Here is a 23,528-nt window from a genome sequence, read left to right as displayed (position 1 = left end):
ATAATAGAAAAATTAAACTAATAAAAATAAAATTCTTTTTTTAAAGAAAAATACCTATAAAGTTATGCTATATTATTTAAAAAGAAGAACAAACTAAAACAAAATTTTAGTTTTTTTACTTTATTTATTTTGAATGTGATCTCTATACCGTTCCGCAATATTTTGAATGCAATCTCTATACCATTCCACAATATTTTGAACGCGATCTCTATACCATTCTGCAATATTAAGATAAAAAGATTTTTACATTACAACAGCATTTCATGGAAAGAAAAAAAGAAAATTAAAGTAAAAAACAAAACAAAAACAAGTATTATTTAATTAAGTAATTTTATTAAAATTTTTTACAACCAACAACTAATAAATCTTTACTTTAACTGCGTTTAAAGGCAGTTTACCATAAAAAAACACTATACTGCAACCAGGGACGTGATGAATAAAGGGTAACATATTGACAGAATACGTCCCTGTTCCCACCCTGCACAATGGGATGTGCAACCCTGCACAGTGGATGGCCAAAATTGAAATTTTTTATAATTTTTTTATATTGTGGAAAGCTATAGAAGATTTGATTACGACTTTATCCTGGAAATCATCAAGCACTTTAGTCACTCTAATACCGTCACAAAAAATTCTCAAAAGGCTTTAGAGTATATTTCTTCAGTAGTAAGTATTCGTGAATGTAATACCTTATAGAGTTTTGTATATCAGATATAAAGAAAAGTGGGAAAAAATACATAAGTTTAATGCTAGATTTGAAAACCAGTAAAAAATTGTTACAGTCCAGCTTTCCCAATCAAAAAATATACCAATTTATCAAATAAGAAAAAAAGCAGGACGTTCATTAAAAGAACTTTCTGAATTGAGCAACAGAAGTAAATGACAAATAGCTGATGATGTAGTTGACCCTAAAACAGATTCAATTGAACGAGTTTTACTTGCAGCAAAAAGAACAGCATATAATAATCAAAACTATATGATGGTTAAGCTTCTTAAAAATGTTATAGAACATCAAACTGAAGCAATTCAAATATTACACAGATTAAATAACAATGATATGTTGTCAGATGATAAAGGGTTTAGATATGTAATAACACAAAAAGTTCTTACCATGATACACATGACAGCATCTCCTAGATTTCCAAGCTATAGGAATATTAAAAAAATATAAGACATATGCTGTCCACCAAAAGATTTAATAACTACAACAAAAAAGTTTATCAAAGTAGAATTAAAGACTCTAATGAAGAACACAGCCAAAAGATTAGTTGGTTTGAATCAAGCAACTATTTTGAAGCATTTGGAAAAGAGCAATAAAGGTTGTGAAGATTTAATATCATTGAGTTCATGTGGACTAGATGGAACTTCTGGAAACGCTAAATATCATCAGAGAATGGATTGCCTCGATAATAGTGATTCAGATTTAATAACAGTAGCAACAACACTATTGAAGCTAACATTAACATAAAAAGCCAAAGGAGGACATTTTAAATATTAAATTTGTGTTAAAAATAAAAAAAAGTAATTAAATTCAATTTCCTGATTTTTTTAGTTGAAAAAAACCCTGAAAAGTTTGATTAAAATTACCATCTCGATTAAACTTTTGTGCATAGCTGCATATTATTGTTTTTTATTGTATCAAATTAAGATACAAAGTCTATTGTTTGTTTAAGAGTGATCAATATAATGTAAATTGTTTACAAAATAAATCAGTATTAATATCCCAGCAAGCAAACGATGTCGTGTCAACGTCTAAGCAAGGTTGAAGTTTAAACGTCAGATTTTTCAACATAGCTTCCTTGTTGTTCTACAGTTGATAAAGTAACATTAAAAAAAAATTGACGCCGTTTCAATGTCTTAGTGTTGTAGAAATTTTAATGTCGGAATTTTCAACATCAGTTCCACGTTGATTTATAGTTGATAAACTTACGTTGATTATTGAACGTTAAATCAACGTTCTTTTTACTTTCTTTTTGATATCGAGGCAGATTATTATAAGGTTTTTAAAAAATAAAAATGTCTAATCGCCAAGCAGAATGTGCTTTTTTTAAACTAGGCTGAGTGAATAAAAAAAAACAATTGCTTTTATTCAGTGTTTTTGGAGTAATTGTTCAGCTTTACGTGAATAAAATTTTAGCAAACTCACTTAACCTTTTATTCACCTAAAGCAATTTACTCCAAAAATGCTAAGTAATTGATCAGCTTTACATGAATAAAAGTTTGAATGAAATTCATGCAAATTCAGTTTTTATTCATGTAAACCTGACCAATTACTAAGTAAAAGCAAATGTTTTTTTTTTATTTACCCGGCCTATTGTATTTTATTTAAAAGTGTTAATATTTACTAATTATTCATAAATATATATATATATATATATATATACTATTTCATATTTAAAGTATAATAATTATAAATTTAAATATTGAATATAAAATATATTTATAATATCTAAAATAGCAATTTACAAGTTATCTAAAGTATACTTTTGATTTATGGATAACAATTAATTAAAGTTTTTTTGGTTTAAAATTTCATTTTTTATTCTGCTTGCAGAATGTTGTAATGCCTCAATGCAGTTTTAATATTATTAGTGAAGATTATTGAAAAGAATCCATGTTTTTTTATGTAACATTGTTTTACAAAGCTTCAATTACAAACCTACATACTTTTTGCTTATAATTAAAGCTATAAACGCTATTAAAAAAAATAAAATTAGTAAAAAGAGAACTCGAATTTATATTGATATTTAGATATGAAATATATATTGTCGAATATTGCTCATATTGTCATGCTTTTTTGGTTTAATATTTGTTTTGTCCTGTATTATTATTATTAGTATATATATATATATATATATATATATATATATATATATATATATATATATATATATATATATATATATATATATATATATATATTTCCCTTATAGTTTGTTTAATGTTGGTCTGACATTTTAAAAGTTGTTTATACTTTTAAAACTGTATACCTATTTGTGGATGTATGCATTTCTATGTGAGTGTATGTAAACGCGAATGCGTATTTCTGTATGCAAATGTATATGTATGCGTGTATACATGTCTGTGTATGCATATTTATACATCTGTATTTATGTATATGTGTGCGTGCATGTAACAATATAAAAATTTTTTTTATTTCTTTATATTTGTTATGGTTTTTTTTTCAGTTTTGATTTTTTGATAGTATTCCTTTATTTAATGTAAAATAGTTTCTTTTCTTAAATATTTTTTCTTATTGTTATTTCTATTATATATTGCTATCATTGGAATTATTGTTTTTAATTTTATTATTATTTTATTTTTCTATTTTCTTGTTTTCTATTTAAAAAATTGTTTTATGTCATTTTTAGTTGTTATATTTTATCAGTTTTTTAACTGTTTGTAAGTGAGTAACATTTATATGTATCTATAGTAATTATTTAAAGAAGTAAATTATTATTATTTTTATCATTATTATTTTTTTTGTTATTGTTGTTATCATTATTATCAGTATTTTTTTTTTGTTTTTCTATGTTGTGATTCTTGTGTTTATTTTTGTAAATATTGTTTTTATCAGGGACAATGAGTTCCAAAATGAACTGCGGGTTTGAATGTCACAAAAAGATTACTTCTTAATTTTTTGGAACCAGGAGCTTTAAAAATATAAAAAACGTTATGGACTACTATTATTAAAAAATTAAGACTTTTAGTTTAGAGGAATAATCAATTTTTGAACATGGAGTCCTTATACCGGAGTCTGTATACCGGCGGCAAGGACTTCAGAACTTGGACTTAAAAACAATATGTTTTAAGTCATAAAATTTCGTGAATTTTTATCATTTAGCAGATTTTAAGTAAATCAACATAATCAGAGCTTCTGGACACTAAAGACCAGGAAAAAATAGAGATATAAAGCCACAGCCTTTTTGGGACTCTGCACACCTAATTTTTATTATTATAACATTTATTATTTTATTCATTTCCATTAGGTGTATACTCAATTGTAGTAATCAGGGATGCGGAGTCCCAAAAAGGATTCCAGATTTGAAAGTCACAAAAAGATTACTTTATTCTAGTTTTTGGTATCCAGGAGCTCTGAAAATATAAATAAGTTTATGTACTACTAATAGGAAAAAAATTAAGAGTTTTAGGTTATTGGAACAATCGTTTTTTAAGCCCGGAGTCCTTAGGTATAATGGCGGCAAGGACTCCGGGACTCCAGGACTCCGGGCTTAAAAACAATAAGTTTCAAGTCATTAAATTTCATGAATTTTTTTATTATAGCAGATAATAAGTCAACAAACATGTTTAGAGCTTCTGGACACTACAGACTTGGAAAAAGTAGAGATATAAAGCTGGAGTCCTTTTGGGACTCCGCATCCCTGGTAGTAATATTACTATTTGTAAACAGCTTTGAAATGTAACCAACTATTTCAGAAATATATTGATGGATTATGTTAGAGGTGCATCGATACCTACTTTTGGCCGTTGCCGATTGGTACAGGCCGATGCATTGGCATCAGCTCTAATTTTGAATTTGTACTCTTTTCTTTTTTATAAATAGGTAAATTAGAATTATTTTAAAATAAAATTTAACAGCAAATTTTAATGTTTGTTTATATATATATATATATATATATATATATATATATATATATATATTTATATATATCATTTAGCATATATATTATTTATATTATATTATATTATTTATATTATATTATATTATATTATATTATATTATATATATATATATATATATATATATATATATATATATATATATATATATATATATATATATATATATATATATACATACATATATATTATTTTTTTTACTAAATTCTAGGAATTAAACTTAGAGATATATACAAATAAAGCATAAATCAACAATGGACAAAGGAACTTAAAGTCCAATCTGGAATTATTTTGATATAGATGAAAATAGATATTCAAAAGTAATTTTTAAAATTTTGAAAAATATCAAGAGTAGGAACATCTGGCAGAATTTGTAAAATAAATGTAGAACAAATAAATGTTTCAGATTATGGATTTGTTTCAAAAACATTTTTAATCAAAAATACTAGTTGTGTAAAAAAAAAAAAAAAAAAACAGTTGAAAGAAAAATTTTGAAGTTGTCTTTCAACATGTTTAAGGCTGATAATAAAAAGACTTCAATTGAAGTTCAATTCGTTTGGTTATAAGAGAAATTAACTGTGAATTTACCTATGGAAGGAATAAATATTTACAAAGCTATAATTAGTAGGATATTACTTTGATTTTAAGTGTTTAAAATTGAGCAAGATGTTGAAGATCAACATTTTTAATTATTAATATATATCAGGGTTGCCACTATTCTGAAATAAAATCCTACTCCTTAAGTCCTAATACTACTTGATTCAACAACATTATCACATTATTTTCAATTCCTTTTGTTTAAAACTCTCTATTTTCCTCTAGATATTATTAATATTTTAACGAGGTATGACATAAAGTCTTACATTGTTGATTTTTACTTGTTGAGCCTTCAATTTGTTATATATCATGAGATCTTCAATAGTCACTTTTCTCTTTTAACAAAAGACAAGTAACTTTTCTTTCATATTTTCACTAAGCATATTACTATTTATACTAAGGCCCCTCTCAACTAATGCTTGACCATGACCTAACAGAAAAACGACTATAAAGACTTTTGATAAAACCTTGTATTTTATACCAACTTCAAACTCATCTAAACAATATCTAGTGTGATAATTTTTTAATGCTGGTAAAAGAATAGATAAACTTTTTTCTAACAACTTTGATAATTGCGTGAAAGCAAGATCACATTCATTTGAAGAGATATGCAAGCAGAAAAGAATTAGATGTATAAGAAAATTAGCTTTTTTTTGTTGATAGGATTGACTCTGAATTGATGTAACTATTTGCTCCAAGAAGAGAAATCAGTTTGAACTTTTTCAAGAATTTAAATAACTATAAGTCAACAATCTTTCATGAATATATTGATCACATCTTGAGATCAAACCTTTTTTCCTTAAATTCCATAACGTTACATTCTGTAGCAAAACCAATTGTCATTGATTTTAACAGTAGAAACTTTTGCTTTCTAGTAAAATAAAATTTTAGAAGTTGCCTCCCATTGATGATGCTGCATAAAACATCTTGTTTAATTATTAAACTCATTAAGCTTTAATCAGTTAAAAACAAATATTCAAAGAGATGGAATTATTGAGGTGTCCGTCTGATATCTCACTACCATTTTCTGCAACAAACTAGCAATGTAACCAAAAAAAAAAACTTAATTTAGCAAGCCTTCCTGGGAATTGGGTGCTTTACGCTAAAAGTAGTTTTTTAGACAACCTGACCACATTTTTATAAAGTAAACACTTTAAGAATTTGTGGCAAAATAAAGCTATAAGAAACTAGAGAATAAAACAGCAATACTTGAAGAAAAGAACCGAAGATAATACAAAAAAAAAAATCTAAATAATTTTAAAAAAATTGAATACTTTACTCTTTTATTTTTAAGGCGTTAGTTATTTTCCACTACCAATAATGATACAAGTCGAGGAAAAAAGTAAATAAGAATATAACGAAAATAAAAATATTTTTTGATATACTATTTATTTGTGACTTTTTTCAGTCAGTATATATAGGAAATACTTTATAATTAGAAACACTGACAATTTTTAAATTTGTTTTTTAAATATCTTTGCTAAACTTTACTATTTTTATCAATGGAGAGGAAAGCAAGAAAACTAATTGCTATTTATTTGTAAAAAATTATTTTTTTTATTAAGTTTTTCATGTAAAAAAAATTTTTAGGAGCCTACTTAAAACTTTTTTTTAAGCTTTTAAATACACTTTTTTTAAACAGAGCAAGCTTTATGTTCATTATCTCTAGTAATTCGTATTAGCATTAAAAATTGGGCAATTTAAAAGAAACAATTTCAGACATGCATCAAATGCAGTAAATACATTTATTAAAGAAACTATGTTATTCTTTTATTTGATTTGTTCTGTCATTAGGGCTGTAAATCCGGGCTCGTGTTCGTGAACGGTTCGGTGATCGGCTCGACAAGTGCTCGTGCATGTTCGGCTCGAATGGTAAATGAGCTGGGCTTGAACAAAAAACTAGGCTCGTTTATTAAACGAGCCGAGCTTGAACATCATGGCTCATTCATATAGGCTCGATTAAAGCTCGAATATATATATTTATTTATATTATAATAATATATATGTAAAAATAAAATTGTGATATTATATATATTAATATATAATAAAAATTATTTACAGACAAGCCTTTAACGAACAATTTTTTTTTACTAAACGAGCTTTAAACTAACAGGTTACAATAGTTATTCGAGTTTTAAACCGGTCGAGCTCAAGCAACATGTTAAACGAGCCGAGCCCAAACAATATTAATCTTTAACGAGCTGAGCTCGAACAAAGAATCTCATGTTCGAAATGAGCTCGAGCCGAGCCTGAACACTCTTAATATGTAAACGAGCCAAGCCGAGCCCAGGCAAGCTTGGCTTGTTCAGCTCGATTTACAGGTGTATCTGTCATTACAAAACTTATTAATCAAATAACATTTTTTTACAAATAGATAAAAATTTATTTTCTCATTTTCCTATTATATAAGTATTGAGAAAAAACATTTCTAAAACCGAAAAGATGTAAAAACAAATAAACCTAATAAATGTAATTAAAAAAATTAACAAAATTTTCTATAGTTCTAGCATACATAGCAAATTAGTTAATTATATGGACTGACAAAAATTGTGAATAAATTGCATATCAAAACTTTCAATTGTTGTTAAATTGTTATAAAAGATGCTTTTTTCAACAACGACTCTAAAAAAAAAAAAAAAAGTTGTAAAAAAAAATTTTTTTAATTTTATTTTTTTGTTTACTGTTTTTAATTATCAAACTTTCTAGTTTATTTAATTAAACTAATTAAAATTGTTTACTTTTTAGGTTGTTTTTTTTTCTTAGTAGATAAGTTTAGCCTTTTGACGCAGATTATTGAAACGCTTTATAAGTTAAAAGATGCGAACTGCTATGGTCAGTTGGTCTAAAAAAATTACTTTTAGGGCAGCCCGAAAGTTGAGAGTCAAAGTATTTGTATTCAACACGCTTTAGACCATTGTTCCAAAAATGAATACTTAGATCCATTTGACAATTTTGAAAAAAATCATTTAGGCTTTCATCAAATGAAAAGATATAAAAAGAAGATTTCCTAATATTTTTTGTTAAAAGTATGTGTAAACAATGCCCAAGCCAAAAATTAATAACCAAGTTTTTTTTTTACCCATCTCATAAGATTTAACAATTGCGTTATCAGGAAACATTTTTTTGATATAGTAGACTATTCTCATCACACAACTTCAATGAGAAATTATTTTGCACTGCATGCAAAAGAGATACCTGCACAATAGGGTACATCGCTAAAATCATTTTGATTAAAATAATACGGCGTACTGATATTCCTATGTAAAATTAAATTTTAATTTGAGTTTCTTTTTCGTGTTTTTTAATTTGAAAATGTTTTGGTAAGGCAATTGAGACTTTTAGTTATACATTTTATAGTTTATTGTAAATAATTACCCATTTTTTGAGAATGTGTTGTAACAACTGTATAATTCTCAAGGTGAGTAATACTTACCTTGAAAAATAAATACTAGTTATCAAAATATCATAAAGTTTGTTTTTATAATGCGTATTGGGCATATTCAGCGATTATGCATATTGAACATATGTAATAAAATGAACTATGTGATAAAAAATTTTTTTGTTATTATTTTGACCTTATGGTGATGTTTTATCTTTTTCGGGGCTTAATGAAAAGACTAATTTTGTCTTCTTCTAGCCCCAGTCATGTACATTTTTCTTTTATAAACTACAATTGTAAAATTACAATACGATTGTAACATACATTGTTATCTTAAATACATATTTTTGTTAAGGAAAGATATTTTCAAAACAAAGAAACAAAAGAAGCAGAATTTTATTCAGTTTATATACCCGAGAATTCAAATTTACTTTGTTTATATACTAGAAACGTTTTTTATAAAAAAGACTCTAATCACAAGTACTTTTTAATAATGTGTATTTTTTAATTTATTTCTAATAACAGTACTAACAATGAGTAACTATACATCGAATGTGAAAACTAGACATAGTTTAGCAACTAAATTGTCTACTTTTGTTGGAAAAGGTAAAGAGTTTGTTTTGTCGGAGGTACCCACAAAAAGATCAGTAATTCAAATGGGTATTCTTCTAAAGGTTAGCTTTTATTTATTTTTTTTAACTTCTAAAATATTTTCAAAAAATATTATATCAAAAATATATATTGACTTAACATAAATTATTTGTGATAAATGACTAAATCTATATCTACCTTTTAGGAAAGAAAAGAAATAGAATTTGAATGTAGAAAAAGTAATTTTGCTACAAAAGAACTAAGCAAAGAACTTGCTAAACTGGTGACAGCTCAATGGTTCAAAGCAAATAGTATGTTTAAACCACCAGTTACAATTTCAGAAAAATCACTAGCAGAAAAAATAAGTAGACTATGGTTTAAAATATCCAGGTTTTTAAAAAACACTAAACCATCCAAAGAAGCAACCAACAAAATAACTAATGAGCTTGATAGTCTCTTTGATATCATATCATGTACTCATACAATCATTATATGCACAGAGGCAGCATCATTTTGCAATGATCCCAAAAACTGCAAATTAGGTGCACATGTTTATTGTTCATGCCCTCTATTACAAAAAGTTCCTGTACTTGATCTTCTTTGGCTTCGTAATCAGAGGCTTAAAAAGAAAGAGATTTCTACTATGCAAATTGGTTTATGTGATTATAAAGAATCGGTTCGCCTACGGAGAAGAGAAAATAGGAAAAACATTCAGGAAGAAGCTGCAAGAAAAAGGGAAAAAAAAGAAAATGAAAGAAAATATGAGTTTAATAAATTTCAGGTTAGCTCAATTAGCATGAATATAATTCTTTAATTATTTTAAAACATTTATTACCGCAATATAAGAAAGTCTTTAAAACTAACTTTTTAATGTTTAATATATATTAAACTTTTTTAAATTTAAAATTTATATATTCTATTATATATAATATTACTTACCAATATTGGTAAGTAATAATATTATATTATAGAAACTGCATGTTTAAAAAATTTAGAATCCTGAACTTGTTTTCAATCTGCATGAAGAAAACAAAAATGGTATTGATGAAACTGATGATACATACAATGTAAATACTGCACAACTAAAAAACGAAACAAAAACTTTGGTCGACAAGTTGCTTGAAGAAAAACTAGGAAAATTTGCATCACTGGTTACAAGATACTTAAAAAAACCAAGTCTAAAGCAAAACAAAATGACTATAACACATGCAGCATCAGCTGCAATAAGATATAATATTTTTAATGTTGGTGGGGCTGCTATAATCACTGGTATAATAAAAGATTTTATAGCTGCAGGTTATCTTTCTCCTGATATGTCATACCTTTCTGTTGACCCAAATAAAATGTGAAGGGCTAAGAATAATGTAATGAAAGAAAATACAATTATTGAAGCTAATAAATGTAGTAAACGAAAATATAATTGGAATTGCTTATGATAGAAGAAAAGACTGGACCAAAACGTTAATTCCAGATAAATACAGAAAACTTCACCCTAGAGTCATAAAAGAGGAGCATATAAGTGTATCTTGGGAGCCAACTGGACGTTATCTTGCTCACATTACGCCAGAACCTGCCCTTCATCCGGAAAAACCTGCAAAAAAAATAGCTGAAGCACTCTATGATGTGCTTGAAAAAAACAATGCAACTGAGTCATGCATAGTAATAGGTGGAGATTCAACTAATATCAACACAGGATGGTCAGGGGGAATTCATGCCCATCTTGAAAAAATGTTAGGACATAAATGCTATTGGGCGATTTGCATGAAACATACAAATGAACTCAAGCTACGACATTTAATTATATCCCTTGATGGTCCGACAAGTAGCAAGGACAGATTAACAGGATCAGTTTGCAAAAATCTTAAGTATGTAAATGATATGACAATAAATTATAATTTTACACCCCTGCCAGATGGAGAGGAGCTTCCAAAACTTGATGAGAAAGACATAAAAAGTTTATCTACTGATGCTTATATCAGTTACAGATATGTAAATGCTATCAAGTCAGGAAAACTTTCTCCGGATCTCGCAAATCTAAAATGTGGATCACTGTCTCATTCTCGCTGGCTTACAACAGGTATGACTTTGATGTTTTTGTGGACAAGAAATCATAATCTTAAATACAGTGAGCTGGAGATCTTGAAGATATTAGTTCAATTTTGTGTCAAAATGTATTTCAAACTTTATTTTGAAATTTCTTCCGAACATCTGCTGGAGGACGGACCAAGACACATTTTGCTTGAACTTAAAATTCTTAAGACAATGCCAGTCAATGTGGTGAATATTGTTACACCTTATATACGAACTGGGGCTCGGTACAGCCATAGTAAGTGTATTCTGGTTTCACTCTTGACTAGCTCTAATAAAAATGAAAGAAAGTTTTGGTGTTGATAAGGTTTTACAAATTAGAGGAAATGAGCTTGGAGACACTGCTGTTCGAAAAAGAATAAATAAGCATAAATTCAGCATTCACACTCAAGCAACAGAACGCTGCGTCAAAAGCGTGACGGAAGCATCTGCCATTGTTTACGGCCAAGAAAGAAGAGATGGATTTGTTAGAACAAGAATGATACACAGGGAAGAAATTCCTACCTTTAAATCAAAGAAAGATGTTCTTGAAATAATTTAACTAAGAAATAAAACAAAATTATACATTTTGTACTTTTTTCATTTTTTATTCAAAACTTTAACCTGTAAAACTTGAAAACCGCTTCTAATGAGAAGTACTTTTTTAATAAAATATTAAACAAAAAATAGTTTTGAAAATAGTTTTAAACCTTTTAGCAATTTAAAAAACATGAGGTTGAGTAATTTTTAGATTAAAAATTCTTTCCCCTACATTAGGGACGATGACATAAATTCATTTGTTCCGAGGTGGCTCAGGGGGTTTGGGAGGTTTTCAAATTAAAAAACACTAAATGGAAACTCAAATTAAAATTTAATTTTACATAAGAAAATGAGTACGCGCTTTGAAAAATAGTGATTTTCATAAATTATGGTACCAAGCGATGCACCCTACTGCACAAGTTTTATCAGATTGATCTACTATAAGAACTCCTTGGTTTTAGATGTAGACTGTGCAGGTTTGAAGTAGCAGGATACTGGTTTTGACTTTTTGAACATGTTTTTTCCCCTACATGTGACTTGCCACAGCTTTCTGATCTATATTTGATAAGTTGAATTAAACTTGGCATCTTTTGCATTTGACTGACTATCTGTGCCATTTAACATCCATTTTTTTAACAATGGATCACTCAAACATTCTTCATTGAAATAAACTGTCATTTAAAATTTTTATTTATTCTAAAAAAAGAGAATGAAAATATAAATAGAATATGGTTTAAAGAAACTTTGAAAGTATTCACGTTGCAGCTATTTCTACACAAAAAAGCACCTAAAAAATTCATTTAAATTAATAATAATGGTTCCACTCAAAGCTACATAAAATATTTTGCATGAACTTTTTATTTGGTTTATAATGTAAATAAATGACCATAATAAAAGTTAATTTTTTTAAAAAATAATCAAATTTAATATATTTGAACTATCTTTTAAATTCTCTTATTTCCCTGATTTGGTGGCAACCCTGTATATTGTTTTATTGAATTTATATATATATATATATATATATATATATATATATATATATATATATATATATATATATATATATATTTCTTTTAGAAGAAATATATATATTTCTTTTTTATGGGTGCCTGTTGAAAATAAACGAAAATTAAAATTTTCATGTATTCATAAGAAATAATATAAACTGAAAATTTTCTTTCCTCCTCTCTCTTCAGTTTTATTTGCTTGACCAAATTTGAATATTTTTGCATTTATTCTTTAGAATCAATTAAGCACTGTTATGCAAAAGCAACAGTCAAAGAAACTCGGACATAATTAGCCTCCTGCTTGAAGTATGCACCTTATAGTTTAGATGGAGGTAAACGTAAATCTTACAACCATGAAAAAGAAGATAAAGAAGTTTATAAAAGGTGATAAAGATAATCAAGATAATGATGACTGTGAAGTAGAATGTAACGTTGAGTCAAACAAGGTAGTGGCAAATATGAAAATTAAATTACCCCCTTACCCCCACTTGAAAAACTTTTAAAAAAATACATTTTAATAAATTTTTAAAGTGTTATCTTTCGAAAAATGTAATATCAGGTCAACATTGTTTTTTTGATGTTCAATTGATGTTGATATACCAACGCGGTTTCTTGTTTCTAAATCAACGCTTAAGTCAAAGTTTGTAAATCAATGCCAGTTCAACATTAATTTATTGACATTGAATTAATGTTGATATTATCAACATCAATTTCTTATTTTCCAAATCAACGCTTGAATCAACGTTTGTAAATCAACTTCAGTTCAACATTAATTTTTTGACATTGAATCAATGTTGATATTTCAACGTTGATTTTTTGTTTACAAATCAACACTTAAATCAACTTCCTAAAATCAACACGCTTTCAACGTTGAATCAACATTAAAATGCTTGCTGGGATATATAGTGTTAAATTATTTGAAAAAATAGCACAAAATTGTATTTTTCAAATAATCTAACACTATATTTAAATATATACATATACATATATATTTATATTATACATATATATTTATATTATACATATATATTTACATATATGCGTGTAAATGCATATATATATATAAGCCTTCCTTGGAAATGTATGTGGTTTTTCATCTTGCATGTCCACACATTTTATTTTAGACAACTTGGTCACGGCCGTTTGCAAGTTTTATCATATGTGTTGCTGAAAAAAGTTTCAAAAACAAAGAAAGCAAAGCAACAAAATAGGAAATTAAAATAAACTTAAATAGAAAATAATAATAGGAATAGTTTAAATAATTTGTGTACTGTTTTTATTTTTGTTTCTTCAAAGTGGTTGTTATTTTTAGCAACAAAATTCAGTAAGTCAAAGTAAAAAAAAAAGAACCAAAAAAAAATACAGTTTTAAAGATTAAAAGGAATGAATTTCCTATATTTTATTTGTTCTTTTTAAAGAGGAAAGCAAAAATATAAATTGTCATTTGTTTGTAAAATATATTTGTGTAACTTATGTAACAAGTATATATCAAGGGTTAAATTAAGCGATCACGATTTGCAAACTCTGGAAAAATATCTGGTCTTCAAAACTTTAGTTTATGCAAAGCTGTGTACTTGGTTTTTGAAGGAGCAAATTATTATAAGTTTGTTAGCGAGAAAGTTATAAAAAACAAAAAAAAACAAAAAACTTACGACTACAAAAATAATAACAATCTAGTCACTAACTGCATTATAAAAGTAATAAAACTATAATGGTGTTATTACTTTTATAAAGCACTTTTAAAGTTCATTTAAAAGTAATATGTGCATAGAATGAATATTAAAGTTATTTTAATACCCATTCTAGATGCTTTTCTATTTCAATTAAAATTTGGGATTACTTATGTTGTTTGAACAAAGAATAAATTATAAAAGTTATAAGTGCATTATAAAAGTAATAACACTATTATAGTGTTATTACTTTTGAAATGCAGTTAGTGACTAGATTGTTATTACTTTTGTAGTTGTAAGTTTATTGTTTTATTTTTGATAACTTTTTCGGAAAATCATTCTTTTTATTGCAGATCTAAAACTTCTTTTTTTTTTTTTTTGCAACGTTTTATCTTATTTTGTTGCCGAATGTAACTACCACTTTAAAGAAACAAAAATAAAAAGAGTACGCAAGTTATTTAAATTATTAACTTCTTTTACTTTTTTTCTATTTAAAATTCTTTCCATTTCCTACTTAGTTAGTTTTAGTTTTTTTGTTTTTGAAACATTTTTTCCCAAATTTCCGCAAAGATTAATATTACAAAACTTGCAAACGGCCATGACCAAGTTGTCTAAAATAAAATACTTGCGTGTGGTCATACAAGACGAAAAACACCACACGTTTCCTGGTAAGGCTTAATACATATATATATATATATATATATATATATATATATATATACATATATATATATATATATATATATATATATATATATATATATATATATATATATATATATATATATATATATATATAAATATATATATATATATACATATATATATACATATATATATATATAAATATATATATGTATATACATGTGTATATACATACATATGTATATATATAAATATATATGTGTACATATATATTTAAATATACAGTATCGGACAATACGAGTGCAACCAAATAATGCTAATTTAGTTTCTTTATATAAAAGTGCTGCATTTTTTCAATTTAGAGAAATAACTATATAACTGTTTAGAGACAAAGTTCTTCAAGTTTTATTCATCACAAAGTTCATTATTTGTACACGAAAATTAATAAATTAATCAAAAGTATTTAAAAAAGTTGATTTCCTTCTGGACAAAACAAGTGCAACTCGACAAAATGTTGACCAAGCTGTATTTCGCTATCAATATTTCGTGGCGAATCCTTTTTTGTTGATCACAGCCTTGCATCTTCAAGGCATAGATTCGATTAGTGGATCAATGAAACTTTGTGGAATCGCTGCCCAGGCCTTTTGGATTTGTTCAAACAGTTGATCCTTATTACGAACACCTTCACGATTAATTCTGCGGTTGACGATCTCCCACAGGTTCTCTATAGGGTTGAGATCCGGAGATTGAGTCGGCCAATCCATCACCGATAATTGGTTGTCTTGAAACCACTTGTCTTGAAACTACTTTTGCAGTGTGTTTCGGATCGTTGTCTTGCTGAAAAACCCATTTTATTGGCATATTCCATTCAGCATGAGGTAACATAACATCTTTCAGGATATTTTTATACATGAAACAGTCCATTATTCCATCGTTTCGATGTATTGGACCTAGACCGTTAGCAGAAAAACACCCCCAGACCATTACATTGCCTCCACCATGCTTCACGGTCTTATGGCAGTAACGTATATCGAGGTATTTTCCGGCCGGTCGACGTACATGGCAAATGCCATCGCTCCCAATGATGTTGAACTTCAATTCATCACTGAACAGGACAGTTCGCCATTTCTGCACATTCCAGTCAATATGAGATGTAGCAAACAGGAGTCTTTTCTTCTGGTTTTTAAGTGAAATCAGCAGTTTCTTTGCAGGGCATCGAGAAAACAATCCGGCTTTAACAGCACGTCGTCTGATTGTTCGGTCCGATACAGGCAGCTCTAATTGCTTTTGTATCTCGACTGATGATATCCAGGGATCCTTCTTGACGGATCTGACAATCATAGAATCCTCTCTAGAAGTGGTGGAACACGGTCTTCCACCTTTGTTATCTGCTGCCAACTTCCCCGTAGAACAATATTTGGAACATAGTCTTGATACGGTCCATTTTTTCACGCGATATTTATCAAAAATACTTTTTTGTGACATTCCACTTACGTAATCGCCAATAATTTTCTTTCTTAGTTCCAATCCAAGACTGTCGGGAGCCATTTTTGCACTTGAAGTCATAAAAATAATAAAAATAAATAATCACGCTTCCTAAGGCTTACCGTGTAACGTTTACCTTGCGATGATACAATAATGCTCTGTGGAACACAACGTCTTGGTTTGATGTGGACTGTATTGATGTAATGAAACACTTGTTGTATTTCACTTCTTGTATTGATGTTCTTCGATAAAATACTTTGATAAAACTCACTTCGATAAACTGTCTTGATAATACTGACTGATTGACTTCCATATACTGACTGAATTACATGTCGATTTATATGTCTCTTATATAGTAAAATGAACCTGTGTGAACCTGTTCTGGAAGATTCTAGATGCTTCTTTTTGATGCTTCTTTTTGATGCTTCTGGAAGCTTCTGGATGCGTCTGGATGCTTTTGAATGTTTCTGGATACTTCTGGATGCTTCTTCTGGAAACTTCTGGAAGTTTCTGCATGCTTCTGGAAACTTCTGGATACTTCCTTTAATTATTAAAAAACTTCCGTGACGTTGACACGGACCAGACATAAGAAAATGAAGCAAACCAAAAAAGTTACACTTGTTTTGTCCGCTGCAAAATGGCACTTGTCAAAGAAATTTTGCCTGTGTGCTGTCACCTGTCAGCTGATTGCTCATGTCATGGCATGTTATGACTCCAGACTCCTGAACTGTTTGCTGTGGTAGTATAGTTCGTTTCGTTTTTAAGACATGTAAAATTAGGAACACTTTTTAGCATTGTTCGATGTTGGTTGCAAATATTTTGTCCAATACTGTATATGTATATGTATATGTATATGTATATATATATATATATATATATATATATATATATATATATATATATATATATATATATATGTATATATATATATATATATATATATATATATATATATATATATATATATATATATGTATATATACATATATATATATAATATATATATATATATATATATATATATATATATATATATATATATATATATATATGTATATATACATATACATATATATTTAAATATATATGTATACATATATATTTATATATATACATATATATGTATATACACATGTATATACATATATATATATATTTATATATATATATATATATATATATATATACATATATATATATATATATATATATATATATATATATATATATATATATATATATATATATATGTATATACATGTGTATATACATATATATGTATATATATAATTATATATGTATACATATATATTTAATTATATATGTATATGTATACATATATATATATATATATATATATATATATATATATATATATATATATATATATATATATATATATATATATATATATATATATATATATATTATTATTATTATTATTATTGTTATTATTGTTATTGTTGTTATTGTTAATATTATGATTATTATTATTACTTTTATTATTATCATTGTGCATTTTCACACTCTAACTTCTACTTTAAAAGATTTTACACTCCACTATAAAATCGTTTTTTAAATTTTTTTCTTTCATATTCACATATATATTCTTCTATATTTTATATTCACATATATATTCTTTCATAATCTTATCACATATACATTTAGACTTCAAATGGTTAAAATAAACTTATATAAAGCAAAACTAATGTCTTTATTTGAATAAAGAAAAGAAATCTTATGTAAACAACTGCTTCTTTCAAGAATGCTTTTTTAATGTACATGTGTATTTACTTTTTTTCATGTGATTCTGCTCCTAAAGAACGATGACGTATTAAGATATGAGTGTGCATGAAGTTATTAGAACTGTGAAGAAGTGTATTGACTATTTGTGTTTTTTAAAAAATTCCCATATCTTGGGAATTATATCTTGACTTAAATTACCCCCCCCCCCCTTCCATTCCCAAGCACCAGAGAATAATGTTTGTGTCTAAAATAACATTTTAAATATCAATTTTTAAAAAAAACCTATTTTGCAATAAAAGCGAATAATTCCGTAATAAAATTATTTATAAAAAGAAAAAATTCCAGAATATAAAAAAATTTGAGAAAAATGTCATTAACGCATTATATCACAGCTATTTAGCAACGTTTTGCATATTAACTGAAATCTTATTAATTATATAATTATTATATTATTTAATACATAACTATTATAAATATAATATTTTAATTTCATTATATACTTAATACAATGAATAATTTGATTAATTTATTATTATTTTTATCATTCTATTATTAATTATAATATCACTCTGAGATATGTTTCTCAACGATATGAACTTTAACTGTTGCACTGGTTCTTAAGTTTTTGCAATCATCTGAGAACATTTTGATATCTTTGTAAGTTTTTAACGTTTAAAACTTACAAAGATATCAAAATGTCTCTACCCAGCCCTCCAAGGGCTGCTCATACCTAAGAAATGTAGTAATCTCTAACATGTTTTTGTTGCTAAGATTTAATTTTAGATTTCATTTTATAGGTTAATAATAGCGAATAAAATAAAAAATACAAAATTCTTACTTTACATGAAGCTGAAAGATTCTTAAACTTAAAATTCTTACTTAACATTACATTCTGACTGTAATGTAAAGTTTACTTAAAATTACAGTCAATTAATACAGAGGTATTCCATGAGAAAGTGGGACAAATTTTTAAGGTTTGTAACCCACCATCTCAGATTTCTTTCATACTTTGTAAAAATGGTCACCTATATAACATAGACTACCTTGCAAAATTTTAGCACTGATATCGAAATGGTTTTGGAGGTATTGTTACATTAAAATCAGCTATTTTTAGCAGTTTTTTTTGTTCGGCGGCCATTTTGATTTTACTATAGTTTTTGTTTTACAAGTTACAGTTCAACTATTCATGTGATTAGGCTGAAAATTAGCACCAGCATAGTTTTAAAGACGAGGAATCAGAATATGATATTTGTTTTTAATGAAAACAATTAGAAGTTTATCAATATTGGAATTCTACTTCACCTAGAGCTATTTTTGAAATTTTAACAAAGGCAGAAAGGAGGTCTGGTAACCACGGTAGCATTAATTTTTTGAGAGTTTTTTTATGTTTTTATTAAAATAGATATATTAAAGAGTTTTTTGGTACAAAATTGAGAGGTGGGTTTTTTGAGGATTTTTATAAATAATTAAACAAATTATAATGAAAAATTACATATAGATTACTTATTAAGAAATCGCTTATTTTGAAAACGTCAATTATAATAAAAAAAACCCATTAACAATAGTTAAAATAAAAAATTCATAATAAATGTAATATATTGAGTCAAAATAATCAAACAAATACATGTTTTAAATAAAAAACTAGTCAATAAAAAACCAGAACTTGCGCCTGAATAATTCGTAAATTGCTTATAAAAGAAAACTGGTGTAATAAGATTGAGTTAATTTAAAGATTGGATTTTGGGCAAATCATCTGTGTCTATCTGGTATATGCGCCCTGTTCTTGAAGACAATGGTTTTTTTATCATAATTAAAATATGGGGCTTAGGAACCCAACAACAATCATCTCTACTAGGCCAGTAAAATGAAGTGTTAGGTAAATGAGGATGCATGAATTTTACAAGGGCGTCTTCATTTCTTTCATCAACTTCAAATACCAAACCAACCCAGTTAAACATATCATATTTGCAGATACAATATTTTCCTGCAATAATTTCTTGAAGATATTGATTTGAGCCAGTAAGGTTGAATGTTAGATTAAATTCCTCCTGCTCAGAGACTCTTTTGACATTTATGCTTGTTGCATCCTGCGGAATAAATTGGTGGAAACTTCTTGTACCAGGTAAAGTCTTTGCATTATTCAATCGGAGAGCCAATGATTTACGGACTGATAAAATATCTTCGCCTTTTAAAAAAAAGAAGTGGATGCCAAATATGTTATCTTTTGAAAAATTGAACATTTCTTCAGCGTTCTGAATTTGTAAGTTAATTGGACATTGAAGACTAACACTTGAAACAAGTCTTTTAACTGTTCCACCAATGCCATCACATGGCGACTTTCCATGTGATGTTGCAAAGAAATTCCATTCACATTGCATCCCAAAATCTTCAACATGATGGCATAAATTTAAAAAATGTTTGCAATTTTTGTATTGGCCAGCACAACCATCAGAGAAATAGTGGATTTTTGTGGTATTGGGAAATATTTCTTTTACAAATTGGACAGTTCTTTTTACTATACAATAAATAAATCCAACATCATGTGTTAAGTCATCAGATATAAAACATAAAGACGTTGGTTGACTTTTCGTAGCACCCTCATCGCTTTTGTTATAAATAACTACAGGATGTAGTGTGCATTGCTGTTGGTTCCAGTGGTAACTCTGGATTTCGTCTTGTATGATAAATTTAAAGTTTTCTGCAAAATCAACCAAAATAATAATTTCATTTATGGGTATAGATGACTTTAATGTATTTAAATATTTACTTTGTGCTTTAGCAATATAAGAGTGAGATGTTATGCTATCAAGTTTTTCACTAAGACTTTCAATGAATTCGCTTATTGTAGATGTGTAACTTAGAAGCTCTGCTCTATCTGTTGTACTCCACTGTTTGTATTCAATTATTTCATCTTCATCAACTTTGTCATTCTCTTCAAATGATCCTTCATTTTGCAATAGATTTGCAGTTATATAATTTATAATATTTTGAATTCCAGGGCAACGATTACATCTATGGACCATGCATTCCCTTGACTCTCTGCTACAAACAATCTTCTCAATAAGTTCATGGTAATTCTTCTCCAGTTTAACTGCACTAAGCATAAGCTTTAGGTTTTGGTGTATTGCACATATACAAACAGCATGGGTTCCTTTTTGACCAGCATAAATACACCATTTTGGCTTTAACTGAGCAAATTTAGAAAATCCTATTTTGGATTGAGGGTGCTCTAGCTTGAATTCGATAAATAATTCCTTTAAATTGCAAAGAAGTAATCGCTTTGATACATGTTTATTTTTGGATACACTTACAAAATCTTTTACACCTGGCAACTGCCGACTAAACTGATCATTACAATAGAAGCTTTCCACCTTATCAATGATATCTAATTCAATTCTAACAATGTTAGTTTTTTCTGGAAGTGTTAATATTCCTTTTTCAAATTTAAGTTTTCTTGCTTTAGTTATGGTTGACTTTGATATATTAAATACTTCAGTTGCTTTCCTTAAAGACCATGAATCTGGAACCAATGTTAAAATCTGAATCTTTTCTCTTCTATTTGCTGTTTTCAGCTTTTCTTGCATTGAAAGTATTAATTTATCTAGATCTTCAGCTTTCTTTTGATGTTCAACATTGGGCTCCTCAGTAACATCATTTTTCAGGTCTGTTGCGTTAACATTGAGGATAACTGATAGCTTTTTTGACATAACATCAGTAGCTTGCATTAATTTTCTTTTCCCTAGAGAAATTTTAGCATGTTGTGGAACCCCATGAAATTTTACTGGTGATACATCTAATTTATCAAAACTGGTGTTTATAAGTTCTTTTTCTTGTGCAATTTCTATGTCTTTATCAAAAAATATTTGTTCCAGAAAATCATCTTTACCATTGTGGTCCTGTAAAGTAGACCAATCATCTATTTTTTTTATCACTTCTTTTCGACATGAAGGACACATTTTAAAACCAGGCGTTGTTTCAATACCAATTGAACACATATCTTTTGCCAGTTGAATATCAATTTCTCGCAAACCACCTATAAATATATTATAAATGAATAAAATTCGCCAAAATTAGGAAATAAAAGTTTAGATTATATAATAATGTTAGAAATAAAATAAAAAAATTAAAAATTTTCAAACTAATTGAAAGTGTACTAGATGCATTTTTTGTAAAAAGACAGCACAATAAGTTAAAAATATATAAATTTACCTTTTATATTAGTTTTATGCCTTTTAAATGGGTCGATGCATTTTTTTTGGGAATTAGCAAACCGGTTAAGTAAAATTTGCTCATGATGTAAACAGATTTTAACATTAACGTTCAATATTGATAGCCCAGATCTCCATAATAATAAATTTTTATTTCTCTCTGAATAGCTTGATAAATCTTTCAATCCAATTGATTTCGTGTGCACCATTTTATGACATTGATCATTTGATAAAATACCAACTGAACACAAAATCTTGTTCATTTTATTTATTTCAATTTTTTATTTAGCTATAAATAAACACAAAATACACAGATATGTATACATTTATTAAAAATGGAAAAAACTTTTATCATTAGTATTTTTAAATATGATAATATGTATTTATTTATTTTTTACTTTTATTTTATATATTTTTTTTAATTTAATGATTAGCTACAGTGAAGAAACAACAGCTGGTAAAATATCAGAATAATACTAAGTTTTAGTGTTTTAATATTGAATGTTTCTTCTGTTTTAGTGAAAGATGACATTATATGACATTAATTAGAAAGCAAAAATTTATTTTAAAAAGAAATATTTATCTGAATTAAAGTTTCTTTATATAATAGGTTAAAAAGTTTTCTTTTGTATAATATTTGATGACTAATGAAAATTGTCAATGTCAATTATTTAAAAAAAATTATGAACACTGACCTATAAAACTTATTTTTTCACATATTACTCATATATTTTTACACAAAATTTCAAAAAACCCACCTCTAAATTTTGCATTAAAACACTCATTAAAATATCTATTTTAATAAAAACAAAAAAAATTTTACAAAAAATTAATGCTACCATGTTTACCAGACCTCCTTTCCATCTTTGTTAAAATTTCAAAAAAATCTGTAGGTGAAGTACAATCCCAATTTTGATATAGTTCTTAATATTTTCATTAAAAACAAATGTCA

The 23,528-nt window shown here is 27.0% G+C and overlaps 2 protein-coding genes across 2 annotated transcripts in view; both read right to left on the bottom strand.

The window, feature by feature from the left end:
* Positions 1-23,528, bottom strand: part of LOC136088088 (uncharacterized) — a gene marked incomplete at its 5' end in the record, with an annotated part of 44,961 nt that continues 21,433 nt past the window's right edge. Inside the window, one exon of the mRNA XM_065811745.1 lies at positions 1-218. Within this exon, the coding sequence (XP_065667817.1) occupies positions 121-218 (98 nt within the window). The remainder of the gene's footprint in view (positions 219-23,528) is intronic.
* On the bottom strand, positions 19,949-22,882 carry LOC136088692 (uncharacterized). Its single transcript, XM_065813113.1, has 2 exons — positions 22,578-22,882; positions 19,949-22,401 (listed from the first exon to the last, which is right to left on the bottom strand). Exons 1-2 carry the CDS (start codon positions 22,837-22,839, stop codon positions 20,090-20,092), a joined length of 2,574 nt encoding a protein of 857 aa, XP_065669185.1. The 5' UTR covers positions 22,840-22,882; the 3' UTR covers positions 19,949-20,089.

The sequence above is a fragment of the Hydra vulgaris genome, chromosome 12, assembly GCF_038396675.1.
Source record: "Hydra vulgaris chromosome 12, alternate assembly HydraT2T_AEP".
Taxonomy (NCBI): Eukaryota; Metazoa; Cnidaria; class Hydrozoa; order Anthoathecata; family Hydridae; genus Hydra; species Hydra vulgaris.
The sequence above is the reverse complement of the archived record's forward strand: the minus strand, read 5'-3'. Positions and strand labels throughout refer to the sequence as shown.